General features: G+C 52.9%; 1 protein-coding gene across 9 annotated transcripts in view; it reads left to right on the forward strand.

Moving 5' to 3' along the window:
- Nucleotides 1-858: 858 nt before the first annotated feature.
- The window catches only part of TOP3B (DNA topoisomerase III beta), a 33,887-nt gene continuing 18,778 nt past the window's right edge, over nucleotides 859-15,967 (forward strand). For 5 of the 9 annotated variants that reach the window (XM_053928615.1, XM_053928616.1, XM_071221907.1 and 2 more), the window contains exons 1-9: nucleotides 912-1,034; nucleotides 6,859-7,020; nucleotides 8,233-8,364; nucleotides 9,681-9,787; nucleotides 10,395-10,469; nucleotides 11,854-12,050; nucleotides 12,513-12,669; nucleotides 13,435-13,548; nucleotides 15,269-15,359. In XM_053928615.1, the coding sequence (XP_053784590.1) occupies nucleotides 6,951-7,020; nucleotides 8,233-8,364; nucleotides 9,681-9,787; nucleotides 10,395-10,469; nucleotides 11,854-12,050; nucleotides 12,513-12,669; nucleotides 13,435-13,548; nucleotides 15,269-15,359 (943 nt within the window). In that variant the 5' untranslated portion in view covers nucleotides 912-1,034; nucleotides 6,859-6,950. Of the gene's footprint in view, nucleotides 1,035-1,313; nucleotides 1,433-6,273; nucleotides 6,372-6,858; nucleotides 7,021-8,232; nucleotides 8,365-9,680; nucleotides 9,788-10,394; nucleotides 10,470-11,853; nucleotides 12,051-12,512; nucleotides 12,670-13,434; nucleotides 13,549-15,268; nucleotides 15,360-15,967 lie in introns of those variants that run through there. The other 4 variants (XM_071221905.1, XM_071221906.1, XM_045192870.2 and 1 more) reach the window with 4 other exon arrangements.

Genomic DNA, 15,967 nt, shown 5'->3' on the forward strand with positions numbered 1-15,967 from the left:
GTGAGAGGCTCTGTAGCAGTGGTTGAGAACTTGGCTTCTGGAACCAAGCTGCCTAATTTTGAAACCTGGCTCTGCCATTTACATCTGTGTGACCTGTTTCCTTGTGTATCAAATAAGAATGATGATGATGATGATGATGATGATGATGATGATGATGATGATATCTAATTCCTAGTGTTGTAATGAGAATTAAATCTGTTAATAGTAGAAAAGTGCCTAGGCCCTGATGGGTAGCTCATGTGATTAGAGCATCATCTCAATATGCTAAGGTTGCGGGTTCAATGCCCAGTCAGGGCACATACAGGAAGCAACCAATAAATGCATAAATAAATGGAACAACAAAATTGATGTCTCTCTCTCTCACTCCCTCCCCCCTTTCTCTCTTATATCAATTTTTTTTTTAAACAAAAGGAAAATGCCTAGAACCGAGTAAGCACTGGGTGGGTGTTAACTATTAACAAAACCATGGTCCAGTCAATACCCAACCAGACTGAAGAGAGATCCGGGAGCTCTCAGGTGTCTCATGTACCACAACGAGGCACCTGTGCAGACAGTGATAGAAATTATTTCAATTTTCCCATAGCCCTAACGCTGTAACACAAAAAACTACTTTTATTTTCCAATTCATCTTCCAGATATTTAAACCATTCATTCATTCCACAGATGTTTACAGCACTGAAAGAAGCCTGCTATACACATATCTGTAGTTTTAATTATTAACAGCATATACGTTTGCATGCTTATCATCCAGTATTTTCATAATCATTGTACTGATCATTGTCATTATTGCCTCCCCGCGACGGGGTAGAATGCTGAGCACCGCCGGCCCGGAACTGCGCTGCCGGAACGCGCAAATCCAGGAACCCGTGGAGGGAGACGTGCGGGAGCCGGAGGGCAGACGCGGGGACACCAGCAGCTGCAGGACCCGGAAGTAGGGGTTGCCAGTGGCCGCCACGGGAACGCGAGCTGTAGCGGGAGTCGCTGTGGGGCTGAGGGTGAGAGGAAGACGGCGGGTCCCGCGCTGCGCAGCTCAGGCATGTGGGAAGCACGGGCCTTCCTTGGGCATGTTTCCTGAATGCTGCCGCGGGGGGGCGGGGGGGGGGCGGCGGTCCCTGCCACGCTGCTGGGGTTCGAGTCCCGGGCCGGGCTGTTTGAATTCTCTCCGCCTCGTCCCTAGAGGGAATGGACCCTCTACTACCTAGACCCGGGGCTTGTTGTGGGAATCCGGGGAGGTGGTGATGGGCCAGCGTTTAGCCAGGTGTCTGGGCAGAACAGGAGCTGCAGTTAATACTCTTCTTCATCAATCCTCCTGTAGTTCTTTAAGATGGGTGTGTTGTTCGAATCTTGTCACAGGTGAGGACACAGAGGCTCAGGGAGGCCGTCCAGCGGTCGGGCCCGGGTGGAGCCCAGGCCGGCAGGACTCCGCTTCAAGGCAGGTGCCACTCGCACAGCGGAGCCCCCGCTCAGTCTTGAGGGCGTCCAGGCGTTCTCTGAGGTGTCGATGTAGATGAAGGAGAGTACCTTACCTTGAACAAATCGTCTAGACTCCAGGGGCAGTTGTTTCTCGCAGAGGCCTTGTCTTACCTTTTTATCACTCGGCCTTCAGGAACAGGCCGTGGGAAATCAGACCAACGTGGACTTGATGGCCAGTGAGCCCCGGGTTCCGAGAACCTTTGCAAAGGTCATCTGACACTGGTCTGAACCTCATTTTACTCATAGTTTAAAAAATGACCACACTGGCCTTGTAGGGTTGTTGGCAAGACTCAATAAAGTGTTTGTAGCAATAATGCGCCTAGTACAGAGGAGGAGCTTAAGAAATGGTTGTTTCTTTCCCCCTTTTCCGGACTCTACAGGTATTTGGTGAAGTTACCAAGGTGGGAAGTCCTGGGGCTCTAAATGCTGTTCAGACCTTGGCTAGGCCTTCACTGCCCCGGGGTTGTAATCCACGGGGCAAGTCCATGGGGTTGTAAGCACTGGCATGAAAAGACCTTCCCTACAAGCAGCCCCTCCCAGACATGGCATTCCCTTGTGGCGCTGCTGGTGAAAGTTGACGGAGTAATAACAGGCTGGCTAACCTGCCACTCCCTTGCACTTTTGGGCCTTCTAATTACAGCCGCAGTTTGGAGTGTTTGCTGCCAGCACCCCCTTAGCACTTGCTAGGCCCCCTGTTTGATAGGAGGACCAACCTCAGGCTCGGAGCTTTGGCAGGCAACAGAGCAGGACTTGATACACCGTGTAGTTTACCGGAAGGAACCTAGTTCTGGACATTGATTCCGGCCTTTTAGTTCTTCTGAGGCTATACGATTTTCGTTTTTTATAGATATGTAAACTTTTTTTAAAAAAGCAAAACTTGAGTGCATAATAATGTTTCGCCAGTAGGGCATTAGGATGGCATGTAAATGAAATTTACAAGACATTGCTTTCAGCTTTTGTTTCTATTGGCTTCTGTTTTGAGATTGGAGATGTGCCTTAATGGAAAAGCAGAGAAGCCCTAAGATGAATCACAGAAAATTAATCACAGTTAGGACTGCAGAAGTCTTTTAAGAGATGGAAAGAACCTGATGCAGTTTTTTTTTTAAATGTAGCCAGCCCTAGCTGCTGTGGCTCAGTGGATTGAGCCCCAGCCTGTGAACCAAAAGGTTGCCGGTTCGATTCCCAGTCAGGGCACAAGCCTGGGTTGTGAGCCAGGTCCCCAGTTGGGGGCATGCAAGAGGAAACTGATTGATGTATGGCTTACACATCGATGTTTCTCTCCCTCTCTCTCCTTTCCCCCTCTCTAAAAATAAATAAAATCTTTAAAAAAAGTATTCAGCTGGAAGTAAGGAAGCATGAGTTTTACCCCAACTTAATCAACTTCCAGGGTACCTTTGGATAATCCTTCCTGAGCCTTGGTTTGTTTTTCTCCTTGAAATGATTGTACCGGATCATCACCAAGGCCCTTTTCTCAGGATTTCATGATTCTGTATCCTTAAAAGAAGTGATATTTCTCCCTAGTAAAACAGTGATACTCAGACCATTACAAAGTACTTACGCAGTATTGAGGTGTAAACTATTGAACTAGAACATGTGTTTCTTTAGAGCCAGCGCTGCTGAAGACCAGCTTGTGTCAAATGTGAGTTAGAGCTGCACAGTCCGACAGGTGAACAGGTGATCTGAAGTCAGGACCCATGCCGGTGTGCCTTGCTGTGACTGTCCAGGTGTGTCCCTGGTTCCAGATAAATGAGCTCCTTCCTTTGAAGATGCTAGAGCAAAATGCTTCTCCCTAAAGGGCTCTTTAGAGAAGAACCATAGTGATTTACCGAAAAGGGGTTTAGGGTCCTTAGGTATGAGGGGGAATAGTGGAGATATAAGATTTCTAGAACCTTTACTGTATGGGAAAAAAAGAACATTAAGAAGAAGTGTTTGCAATTCTCTTAGAGATCGAAAGCCACTCTTTACTTTTTAGACATCTAAAAGAGTATTTTTTACTATTCACTTTGCAGGTAAAATTACTCATTACTCATATATTCAGTCATTCATTCCGTCAGTATTTTGCCCGTCATTTACTACCGACCATTAGAATGAACAAATAAAACCCCTGTTCTCCTGGAGCTTACTTAAACTCTAGGAAGTGTAAGACACGAACCAACTGAGTGGATGGAGACTGTCAGGTACAGCGCTAAGTGCTAGAGGGAGGTAAAGCAGGGCCGCTCCCCACTGTGGGCTGCCCACAGAGACAGGACAGGGTGAAGGCCTCGTGTGTGGGTTCTAGAACAAACGGGCCTGGGTTCGTTTCCAAGTTCTGCCTGGTCTCTTGAGCTCCAGTGTCCCTGGCCCTTCAGTTCCCCCGTGGTCAGCACAGTGACAGTGCCCACACCTGAGAACACCGGCAGGTGTGTTTTTTTAGGGGGTGGTCAGCGCTATTAGATGTCTGGGGAAAGTGACCCAGGTGGAGGCCTGACGGCAGGAGCAGCCCTGGCGCGCCGGGAGGAAGGGTGGTGTTTGGGGGGATGAGAGGGGGGCTGCGCAGCTGGCAGTGGGCGATGCGGCCTGAGTGGTCCTCAGGTCAGTGAGCTCCTCTGCAGACTCTCCGTGGTGTCCTTCCAGCAGTTTTCAACTTGTTTGTCTCTGGGATGGTGGTGTATTTAAGGGGAGACATCCAAGTGTTTATTTTTAGGAAAAAAGCAAATTGTTGTTTTATTTGGGGCAGCTTTCTTACAAAGAATACTGATTTCACTGAGGTCGTCCAGTGTCTTAGAGCAGGGGCTGGGTTGACAGCCCAAGGTTGACCTTGGGCTGCTTCCCACAGATAGCGAAGGTGTTTTCCTTGGCATCCTTTCTTTCTCTTCCTGGTTTTCTTGTGTCTTTAGTTTTAAATCCATTGTCTTAGTTCTTTTGACCAGTCCCATGTGTCCACAGCACTCAGTGCAGAAGACTCTAGAGGCAGTGTGGTGAGCAGGAGCCCACCCCCCAGGCGAATGCTCTCACCATTTGTGTCCTTCAACTAGTATGGGACCCCCAGATGTACGGCCGCACTCCGTATGCACTGTCATGCACCCAGTTTTCTTCATGTCACTTGCACGGTGACCTGACCCCTATTAGTATTTACCGAGCAGATGCATCCTTCCTGGCCACCCCATGGTGCTCCACTACACGCCATACTTTTGTTTAACGCCTCCCTGTGGGCCTCCACTAGACTGTGTCTAACCTTCTGTTATGAATGATAACGCTGCAGAGAACTCCGCAGCAGTGGTTTCCGACTCAGGTGCTACCAGCCATGCCCTGCCCCTGGGGGCTCAGTGTTCACTGTGGATCATCTTATCAGTGCTGGATCATCTTATCAGTGCCTGCTGCTTGCCAGAAGTTTGCATATTCCTGACTCGCCTTGCTTTCCCCCCTCTCAGGCCTGTTGACTCTACCTTCAGAATCTGCCCAGACTCCAGATGGACCTCGCTACCTCTGCGGCTGCCACTCAAAGCCCAGTCACTCCCTTCTGGCAGAGCTGCCAGAAGGGTTCCTTTAAAACCTGAAGTCAGGTCATCTCCTTCTGTGCTGCCTCCCAGCTCCTTCAGAGCAAACCCCCAGTCTATGGCCGATGCCTGTATTCTACACGCCTGCTCCCTCTTGGCACCGCAGGTCTCCTTGCTCCCCCTCAGGGCTCTGCCCTGGTCCTTCTACTCTTCCCCCAGACACCAAAGGTCTCACTCCTGCCCTGTGCCTCCCACGCCCTGCACTGCTGTGTCCCGCGTGGCCCATAGAGATCCTGCACAAAGGACCAACACGGTGCCGTGTTCCCCGCACCCAGGATGGGGCTGAGCATGTAGTAGGGGCTCAGTAAACACCTGTAGGATAATTGATTTTATTTCTGGAAGGGCAGTTGCTGGGGACGTGCGCTCAGTCTGAGAGCTATCATAGAGGTGGCTCTGACCGATCTTCCACTACCTACGTTTGAGTTTGCCCGTCCCATGCCCTCGCCCATGTGTGTGGCCAGACCTGTGGTCTTTGCTGGTGAGCGGAGCAGAAGCTCATCCTAGCTCTGATGCTTTGATGAGCCTTGTTGGACGTCATATTACAAAGGGCTAATTTCCTCATCACGTGAACAAGTCCTAAAAATAAAACAGCAATCTAGTTGGCAAAAATCAGTAAAAAGTATAAATCAACAGATCACAGAAAAGGAAACCAAATGCTTTTAAACGTGAAGAGGTGTGCTCATGGGCTTTGAAGCCCTTAGGAGTTCTTTTTGAAATACCAAAGTTCATGTTTTCTTTGAGTGTTTTTCTGGTTTCATTTTTTTTACTTAAGTCTTTGCTAGATCTAGAATTTGATTTGGTGAAAATTATAAAGCAAGAGTCTTAACTTTATTTTTCTTCCCAGAAGGTTGCCTAGTTGTGTCAACGAAAGCCTTTTTTTTAAAAATACGTTATTTATCAATGTCAGTGCCATATTTATAATGATTAAAAAGGCAGGGTTCATATGTTTCTTTTCTTCGGCCAACAGGCACTAAATGTCCTGTATGAGGCCCCACTCCAGCTGTTTCAATTGCCAAGAGTGAGCCACTGGTGTGCTAGCAGGGGGAGATGAGGCCGTAACTGACTGTGGCACGGTGTGCAGCGGGCCTTGAGGAGCCGGGGTCAGGAGGACAGGGTTCATCCAGCCAGTGGGAGTGGGAAGAGCTCTTTAAGGAAGAGTTACTGCTTGAACTGGGTCTTTGGGTGGTTGAGCAGCATTCTCCAGGCTTGGAGAAACATCCCAAGCAAAAGGGACAGAAACCTGAAAGTGTGTTTTTTTCTTTAGGTAATGGGGTTCAGTTTAATTGGCCAGAGCATGGCCTGCCAAGCAAGAGGGCTGTGGGGCAGGCGGGAAGGTAACCTGGAACCTGTTGTGAAGGACTGGTGAGCTCTGCTGGGAACTGGAGCCTCTGGTTGTGGGTCAGAAGGCCCTGGGGAGCCCGGCCTGGATGTCTGCCTTTTGAAAGTGTCCCAGGGCTCAGCCAAGGTGGAGGTGCCACTCTCGGTCCCAAGGCGGACACAGAACCATAGCATGGGAGGAGGGCCAAGCATCTTCCCTGCCCTGGCTCTGACCCAGACCCAAAGGCCCCAACATCTTCCTGGCCTGGATTTGGGGAGAAAATTGACCTGAGGTTATAGAGTCACTTCAGCTTCTCCCAGATGAAGCCAAATTCCCAATGTCATCTCTGAGCCAGATCAGTTGTCCTGGGCAGTTATGTGTCTGTCAGATGTGTTCAAGTTTCCTTAATTTATTTTTCTTGCCTGGGCTTTGCCCCCCCCCCCGCCCCCCTGCAGTGAGTTTCCTTGTTAGCAAGTGCGCAGGTTCCATTGGAAGCATTGCTATTTTCTGTGTGTCTCATCCTCTCTTTAGGAGTCGGCGCCGATAGTGGTGTGGGCTGCTGAAAGCCACTCCGGGACTCCTTCCCTGCCTTTTCCCTGCGCCAGAGCCAGCTGTAAGATAAGATGAAGACTGTGCTCATGGTCGCAGAAAAGCCGTCCCTGGCCCAGTCCATCGCCAAAATCCTCTCTCGAGGTAGGGAAGACTGACCCTGGCATCTCTCTGGCTTTGATCTGCAGCCACGGTCATTCCTGTTTCACACATGATTTCTTTCTTTTCCCAAAGTGCGACTCTGGCCCGCTGGGGTAGATGCGGTTCAGGAGAGCAGGCATTCATTGCCTGCTCGTTGGTATTGGTCACTGTGGAATGCGTTTACTGCCCCAGCCAGCATGAGCCAGGGCAGGGCTCCCAGGAGGCGTAGGCACTGTTCATAGCAGAGCAGCAGGTGCAGACAGGCCCCTGTTAGAGTGCGGCGCCGGTCAGGGTTGGTGGTTGCAAACAGCAGCAGCCAGCCCGGTAACTTACACGGAAAGGGAGTTTACTGGAAGGAGGGAGTCACAGCCAGGACCACACCCTGGCCTCAGTCTTACGAGGCCATGCTGCAGGTGTCATCGCCACAAGCACAAGACCCTGGCCCCTACCCTTGACCCCTGACTGCTACAGCTTCTGCCCACAAGCCTCGTGTCACTCAACAGCAGCCACTAAGCTAAGCCTTGGCCATGGCCCTCCCAAGACACCAGAGCCCTGGGGAATGGAACGTCTGCCCCCACCTCCACTCTGGCCACTGGAGTGCTTGGTGCCGCTTGCCTTCCTTTCTCTGAGTTCCCTCCAAATAGGAAGGGTATTTGGATGCTGGGGACCCAGAAATGGGAAAAGTTCACCCTGACCTCCCCTTGGTCCCGAGGGTGAAGGAGGAAGAGATCCTGAGACAAGTGGGCTAAGAAGTCTTGAAGGAGAGGGGAGACCCCAGAAGTGGTGCTTGGTCCCAGGAGCTGAGAACGTTGGGCTGAGGAGCCATCTGTAGGGAGCGTGAGATGACACTGTTGGACTCAGTAGTTAGGGCCTTCCTGGGGACCTCTGAGTAAAGTCGGAGAGAAGGTAGGCAGAAACCAAACTCAGGAGCCAACACAGAAATGCAGAGAAAGAGCCCAAGAGCTTCTTCTCTTGCGAGTTCAGAGGGGGCGCCCCTGGCCCCCAGCCGACGCAGGGCTCTACGAGGTGAGCACACTGTGCTGGCTGGTTACCAGCGGTGTTTCCCTGTGAACCGTGAGACGTCTCAGCACCCAGTTCCCCGCAGTGACCTGAGGATGTCACCACTGACTTCTGTGGGAAGGGGCATTCCGGCCCTCCCAGAGGCAGTGTTGGGCCTGCCGGAGCAGCTGCCACTGTGCTTCCTTCCCCCCGCAGGGAGCATGTCCTCACACAAAGGGCTGAACGGGACGTGCTCGGTACACGAGTACACGGGGACCTTCGCTGGCCAGACGGTCCGCTTCAAGATGACGTCTGTCTGCGGTCACGTGATGACCCTGGATTTCCTGGGTGAGCCCCCCACCCGCCCACCCACCCATCCCATTGAAGGAAGCCCTGCACGGTGCTTCCCAGGGTCCAGCTGGAACTGGGAGCGGGGGGCTCCAGGCAGAAATGTCCAAACCCGTGAGTCCTGACACCAGCAGGTTGGAGAAGTCACTCAGGGTCTCTGGATGAGGCACCCAGACCTCAGGCTTTGGAGGTCACCACCCATGGGCCCCCCTCCCAATGGCACCCTTAGTCACTGCATGCCCCGTGTGCCTTGCTGTGCAGACTGGAGAGGGTGCCCACTGGGTCGGGGCGGCGGGGGAGCTGGTCTGAACAGGTGCTTGGGGGAAGACTGCTGCTCCTGCTGAGTGTCGCTGTTGTCTAGCAGTCACTTGGTGGCTGTCATCATCATCCTCATTTTGTTACTGTCATCCATCACCCTGGAATGGCCAGCATTAGTGACACACTGGGGCGAGGTGCAGGGCAGCGTGGTCAACAAGAATCCGGCCTGGGCTCCGAACCACACTCTGCTGGCTCGCAGGCTGGGGCTGGGCCCGTGACTGGGCCTCCATGCGTCTCTGCTCCTCGGGTGCGGAATGGGTCTTACGACAGTGCCATTCACTTCCCAGGACTGCCTGTGGACTCAGTGGGACGGTGATGGTAGAGTGCGTAGCACAGGGCCAGGCACATAGCAAAGCCCCAGGACTTCCTGCTGCTCAGTGGCAACAGTGACATCGACTCACTTGTGTGTCTGAGCATTCGGACCCTGAGTTTTACCACTAGCCCACAGGTGGGGAGCTGGGATTTGAACTTGGCTCTATCTGACCCGAGTCTTTCAGGCTGCAGGAAATCAGGCCTAAAAGAAAGACAGAGTGCTGAGCATGTGAGCACGAAGTCCTAAGTAGTGAAGTAGGTGGATGTGTCCAACCTGAGGCTCAGAAAGATGGATTCTCCACGGATGTCACCTGAGTGCCTATCACGTGCCCCATCAGGTGCTGGGTCTGGGGAGAGGGTTATGGAATCCAGGCTGGGAGAGAAGACGAAGGCGTGTGTTGTGTGGCTCGGTGCTCAGGCAAAGCGAGCCAGCCCAGGATGGTACTTCTAGCCCCAGGGACCGTCCTGGAAGCAAGGCTAGAGCAGCAGCCCTGCCCCGTGGTGGCTCCCACGGTGGCCGAGGTGTGGTGTCAGCTCCCAGGCCTCTGCTCGCAGGAGGGCTGCTGAAGGGAGGCTGTCTTTGATGGTGGAGGTTGCCCACTACTTGCAAGACAGGACCACAATATGATAGCCACAGGCCACGCTCTGAAGTGCCATTCAGGTGTCATTGTGCCTGGGGTTTACAGGCAAGTACAACAAATGGGACAAAGTGGACCCCGCAGAGCTGTTCAGTCAAGCCCCCACGGAGAAGAAGGAGGCGAACCCCAAGTTGAACATGGTGAAGTTCCTGCAGGTGCGTGGGGCAGGCGGGGCAGAAGCAGGCAGGGAGGCCTTGCTCCAGCCCAACCCTCGGGCAGCCCTCTCAGCCCTCTCTGTGAGCACCCCCAGCTGGCCCACGAGGCACCCTTCAGGCCTGCTCCTCCCTCCCCACTCCCCCACTACACTGTTAGCCCCCAGAATTCTTTTAAAGTAGTTTGGCGGTGGCGGTTCTTTCTAATTTTAAAACAAATGCATGTACATTATGGAAAATTAGGATATATAAATAAGTATAAAGAAGGAAGATTATTTATAATCACAGTACCCAAGACAACCACTATTATTAACATGTAGGGTTATTTTATTTCAGTCCTTTTTCTGTGCAATTTTTGGGATTAAGATCTTACTGCATTTTTAACAGTTTTTTGTCCACAAAACAATACATCTGAACTAAATTCTTCTCTGAGTGGCTAAGCCAGTCTACCTAGATAGTTCCTCTGCTTAGCCTGGCCCCTTCTCTGGGCACCAGGCTTCCTAAACAGCAGGGGGTATGGGGGGGCTGGCTGCTCTGTGGGAGTGCTGTGGGTGGGGACAGCAGGGCGTAGGGCTGTGGCAGGTACGAGTCACCCTGTGCTTTGTGGCAGGTGGAGGGCAAAGGCTGCGACTACATCGTGCTGTGGCTGGACTGCGACAAGGAAGGGGAGAACATCTGCTTCGAGGTGGGGGTGGACCCCACTGTGGTCCTCACTGTTGGCCTTTGCTGCCACCTGCCCCACACCACGCCTGAGCCCAGAGTAGGGAATCAACTACGTTGGATTAAAAGTGCCTTTTATTTTCCTTTATTTTAGAAATTTTCTAGACACTTTAAAATGCGTAGACTGTACTAAGGGCGATGGAGTGTCGCTTCACCTTCTGGGGCACGTTGTGTGGGCGACAGTACGAGGGCAGAATTTGCCAGGTGGATTTGCGTTTCAGAATGGGGCTTTGTCAAGTTGGTTCTCAGCATTTCAGGTCACTCAGCACCTCCCGGGGCCTTAGATCATGCCGGTTGACTCCCAGGAACCTTCCTCATTCCTTTCACTCACCTCATGCTTCTCAGCTTCCGCCTCACGTGTTCTCTCCCCACCCAGGAGGCCCTCCCATACCTGCCTTGGCCTGGGTGCCCTCGCACTGGTTGTGACTACCAGTGTCACCTGGCGCCCCTCAGGCTGTGACTCTATACAGGTCGCCCTCCTGTCTCTGCACCCCTAGCTCCTCACCTGAGGACCGGCATGCCTCCGGGCTCAGGAAGTGCTTCCAGCACAACAGGGGAGCTCAGGGCACCCGGCATTCCAGCACAGCACCCTCAGCAACCTGATTATACTCCATCCCTTCCCCTGCAGGGCCCCCCTCTGCAGGGGGTCTCTGCAGCTGAGGGTGAAGAAGGGTGGTAGCTCATGGAGCTTTCTCCCTTCAGAATCGAAGCCACTTCTTCCCTGTAAAGAAGCTGCATGGCCAGGCTCCAGCATGACTCCCCTCCCACTGCACGGCCTTCTTAGTGAGTCTTGACTCCAGGACCCCTGCTGTGCTTTATCCACGCCCCCCCCCCAGCTACCTGAGCCCCCACAGTGGGGGTCATAGGGCCTTCCCCCTCCTGCCTGTTGCCTTTGCCTCTTCATCCTTTTCCCTGTCTTTTCTCCAGTCTCTTAAAAGTTCCACCCACCCTTCCCAGCACTCTGTCCTCTAGAAGAAAGGGAAATGGATCAAATGGGGTGGATTTGGTGACTCGAGTTCCCTTGTGTCCTTGGCAATAGTATTTCTTGGTTTGGTGAGAATGGAAGGAAGTAGGAGAGAGGGTGGCAGCTCGCAGGGTGGTATAAGAAGGGGGTGTTTGAGTGAATTGGTGGACAAAAGGAAGGAAGCCATGTGGCAGGAGTATGTGGAGAGCCTGAGGCTTCTGGAAGGGGAGAGAGACAGAGGAGGGTCTGGCAATAGTAGAGAGGGGATCACACACACAGCTGGGGAGGCTCGGCCCTGGAGAGGAGTTGGGCCCACAGGTGGGGTGTAGAACGGGAGCTAGAGACCTCGGGAGTCGGAGGGGTCACAGCCAGCCATCTCCCTCAGGTCCTGGATGCCGTGCTACCCGTCATGAATCCCGCCCATGGGGGTGACAAGACAGTGTTCCGGGCCAGGTTCAGCTCCATCACGGACACAGACATCTGCAATGCCATGGCTCGCCTGGGCGAGCCTGACCATAACGAGGCGCTCTCAGTGGATGCCCGGCAGGAGCTGGACCTGCGCATTGGCTGTGCCTTCACCAGGTGCTGGCTGCCCTCCCTTTGGCCAGAGTCCCCGCCCTTGCTGGTCCCCATCCTCGGTCCCCAGCCTGATCAGCATCCTGCAGTTTTCAACATTTTAAAAACCCTGAAGAAAACTGTCTCAACAGACCAGTGCTGAAAAAGCAGTGCGTCTGCCCACACTGCATGCATCTCGAGGAGAGGGCAGAGTGGTGGGGTGTAACAGGGGCTCCTGGCCCAGGATGGTCAGAATGCTCCTTTCCCACTTTCTCTGTTATGTGACACACACACCTCCCTGGCCCCCACGCTGAGCATGTCCTCTGGTCCTGTCTTCTGAGCGGGGAGCAGCCAGCCACCTTGGCCTCCCCGCTGTACCCACCAGCTGGGCCGTCCCGCACTCCCAGCAGCGGTTGACCGTGGTGTCTTGAGCAAACACCTGACTGAAGTGTCTTTCTCTCCCCGCCCCCACCCCACCCCTCCTTCTAGGTTCCAGACTAAGTACTTTCAGGGGAAATACGGTGATTTAGACAGCTCTCTCATCTCCTTCGGGCCGTGTCAAACCCCTACCCTGGGGTTCTGCGTGGAGAGACATGACAGAATCCAGTCCTTCAAGCCGGAGACCTACTGGGTGCTGCAGGCCAAGGTTCTCTTGCCTTCTCTGTTCCCACTGGGTCTCTCCAGGTTTGGGTGTGGGTCTGAGAGTTCCCACCACCACCACCACCATCATCATCATCGCCCTCTAGGCCCCAGAGGCCAAGGGCACAACTGTGGACAGAAGTACGAGAGGGAGGCCAGAGAAGGGTCTGCAGGGTGCCTAGAGAAGGGACCCCAGCTTTTGAGAAGAGGCTAAGGCTCAGCTAGATACATTGAATTTGGATAAACAGGAAGGAACTCAGCTTTGGTGTGTGGGGTGAGGTCATGGCTTGGGGCCATCAGCTGCCACAGTCAGGTCCGAGGACTGCCTTTCAAAACGTTTAAGGTTTTAGAACCCCTTCTCCAATAAAAGTCTCCATGTAAGCTTCTCGTAAAATTTAGAACATAATACAGAGCTGCTTCAGTTGACATAGAGCTGGGGACCCCAGGGTGAGGCCACACCCATTGCTGGTCAGGTGTTAGGATGTGGACAGCGATGGCGTGAGGGACGGAGGCTCTGACACTCCTTAAGGACACATCAGCCTCAGCGTTGGGCTCCTCTCACGAGACCATCTGCCTAATTTCAGGGGGAGACCAGCTGTCAGAGCAGCCTTTGCGGGTGGAGGGGCTGCGTAAGTAAGGCTCTGAGACGTTAGAGCCGAGGCCATTTTCCTCCCAGACAAGGCCCAGCTCCATCTGCCCCAGTTCTCCGCTGGCAACAAATTGACCTGGATACTTTCTCTCCTCCATGCTCCTTTTGTCCTTCTTCCTGCAGGTGAACGCTGATAAAGACAGATCCCTCCTTTTGGACTGGGACCGAGTGCGAGTGTTTGATCGCGAGATTGCGCAGATGTTTTTAAACATGACCAAGCTGGAGAAGGAAGCCCAGGTGGGCCTGCTCCACCCACATCTGTCACCCCTGCCTGGGCTGGGGTAGGAGTGGGATGCTTCTGGCTGGAGGAATAGCTTGTGACCTAGGGTCACATCTTTCTCCTCCTTTCTGAAACACATCTTTTGGAAGGGGCACTCACACACACACACACACACACTCCTACTGAAATAGCTGTGCCCGCCGCAGTAACCGTAGCATGCTGTGTATCTTCTGCGCATCGTGCACCATCCCACTCCCACGACCTACCGGGCTCTTTCCGCGCTTCCGTGTGGCCTTGTGGGCATCATCTCCTTTTGACAGGACTTCATTTCACACAAATGCCCCTTTTCTGTGACGTCCAAAGCTGACAGCTGCAGAGGGCTCTGTGCACAGCCACGACCCACCCAGGGTCACACAGCTAACACAGACGGGTCTGGGACCCCAGCTCCAGTCAGCTTTCGTGGTCTGTGTGGTGCTGCGTTTCTTACTCGGGGTTTTCTGAGTTGGAAGGACGTGCTGCCTGGCCGTTAGGAAGATGGTGACGCCACCTGGCAAGGAGCTGGCTGTGGGAGGATCAGGAGGGTTGGGGGTTGGGTGGCAGGCCCACGGACATTGCAGCAAATGCCATGAGCGGTGACAGCTACCAAAACCACAGAGGTGCCTTCTCTTGTCCCTCTTGAGCCTTCCTTGGGTGCCTTCTTACTCACCTATGCAGTTGACTTGGGCTTCCAGAACTTTCTAAAGCCGCTCCTTGTTGTTATCCTTCACGTTCCTACGGAGATGCCATTGCTACTTCCTCCAGCTCTCACCCTGGCGATCCAGCCTTCTCGGCTGTACGCACACAATTTGGCCTCAGTGTGCAGCCCACATTCGTCTGGCATCGGAAGGCCCTGCCCTGGCCAGGCCTACATGGGATTGGCAGGGGCGAGCTGTTGGAGACGAGCTGTTTGAGTTGTTTCCACCACAGGCAAAGCAGAGTCATCTCTTCTGACAGCTGCCTAATTTAGAGGTTGAAAGAGGTAGCTCACCAGTATTTTATTTAAACCGTGTGGTATTCATAAAAGTTTCAATATAGTTACCAACACTTAAGAATTATGAGATTTCCCATTAAAATCTCGATTTCCAGCTTCTCTTGATGAGGGAGCAGATGCAGCACCACCAGCAGGGCCTGGTGGAGCACTCAGGCCCCCTGGGGGCCAGCCACCCACGGAGATAGCCTGCATCTGGGGCCCGCCTGGCCCACTGCTGTCCCCCGGGCCTCGCTGACACTGGCTCCTGTCTGGTTTTGAATTTGCAACCCATTTTCTCTCTAGATGTATTTTTAATACTGATTTGAGAGAGAGAGAAAAAACATCGCTTTGTTGTTCCACTTATCTCTGCATTCATTGGTTCATTCTTATATGCACCCTGGTTGGGGATCGAACCTACAACCTTGACGAATCAGGACCATGCTCTAACCGACTGAGCAACCAGGCCAGGGCCGCAACCCTTTCTTGCCTCTTCCCCGTTCCTCCAGTTTTTCTGTCTCCCTAGAAAATTCTTTAGGAAATTATCTTTTTTCCTTCCTGGGCCTGAATATTCATTAAGATCTTGAGAGCACTGTGAGGAGTGACTTTGAGAAGCACAGAGACCAAGTCAATGGAAGCAGACCCTTTGCCCATCTGTCCTAATTCTCTCTATTTTGCTGTCTCTCCCCTCCCCCCAACCCCCAAATCACTGAATCTGTTCTGTCTTCTAGGTCGAAGCCACAAGCAGGAAAGAGAAGGCGAAGCAGAGGCCCCTGGCCCTGAACACTGTGGAGATGCTGCGTGTGGCCAGCTCTTCTCTGGGTATGAGAGCGTTTCCCTAAAACCCCCAACAACTTCTTGGAGCAGTCACACCGCACCCCCGTTCAACCCCAGTGTAGTGCCTGGGAGTGCAGGACAACGCTGGCCTTCTTATCTCCGCTAGCATTCTCCCTCTGTGCTTATCTGTGCTACTCGCCCACCTTCTGCGCTCACCTGTGCCAGCACCTCCTCTCCATGCAGTGTCACCTGAGGCTTAGGGGGAATCTGAGCCTTGTACAGATGTAATTTCTCTTAAAATTCCAGTGTGGCAGCAAGTGAAAAACAGGAGAGCGGATTCTATTTCACAAGATTATTGGTTAATACTTAACAGCTTCCTTGAGTTTATGTAGGGAAAACACAGACTATGTCATTTAAAAAAATGTCTGAGGAGCCCCTGCCAGGATTGAACACGTGGAAAGCCATCAGCAGGGCCACCCGCAAGGCAGGCTGTCACGTGCCCCTCAGAGGCATTAAACCATGGAGTTTAATCTCCAGGCACAAACTCTGGTCCAAATCCCAGCTCAGCCCATCTTTCCTTGTCCCGGAGCCTCAATTTCCTCACGAGAAAAGAGGGTGACCATAATTAGTACCATCCCTCTGGGATGTAAGGG

This window comes from Desmodus rotundus, chromosome 7 (assembly GCF_022682495.2).
Source record: "Desmodus rotundus isolate HL8 chromosome 7, HLdesRot8A.1, whole genome shotgun sequence".
NCBI lineage: Eukaryota > Metazoa > Chordata > Mammalia > Chiroptera > Phyllostomidae > Desmodus > Desmodus rotundus.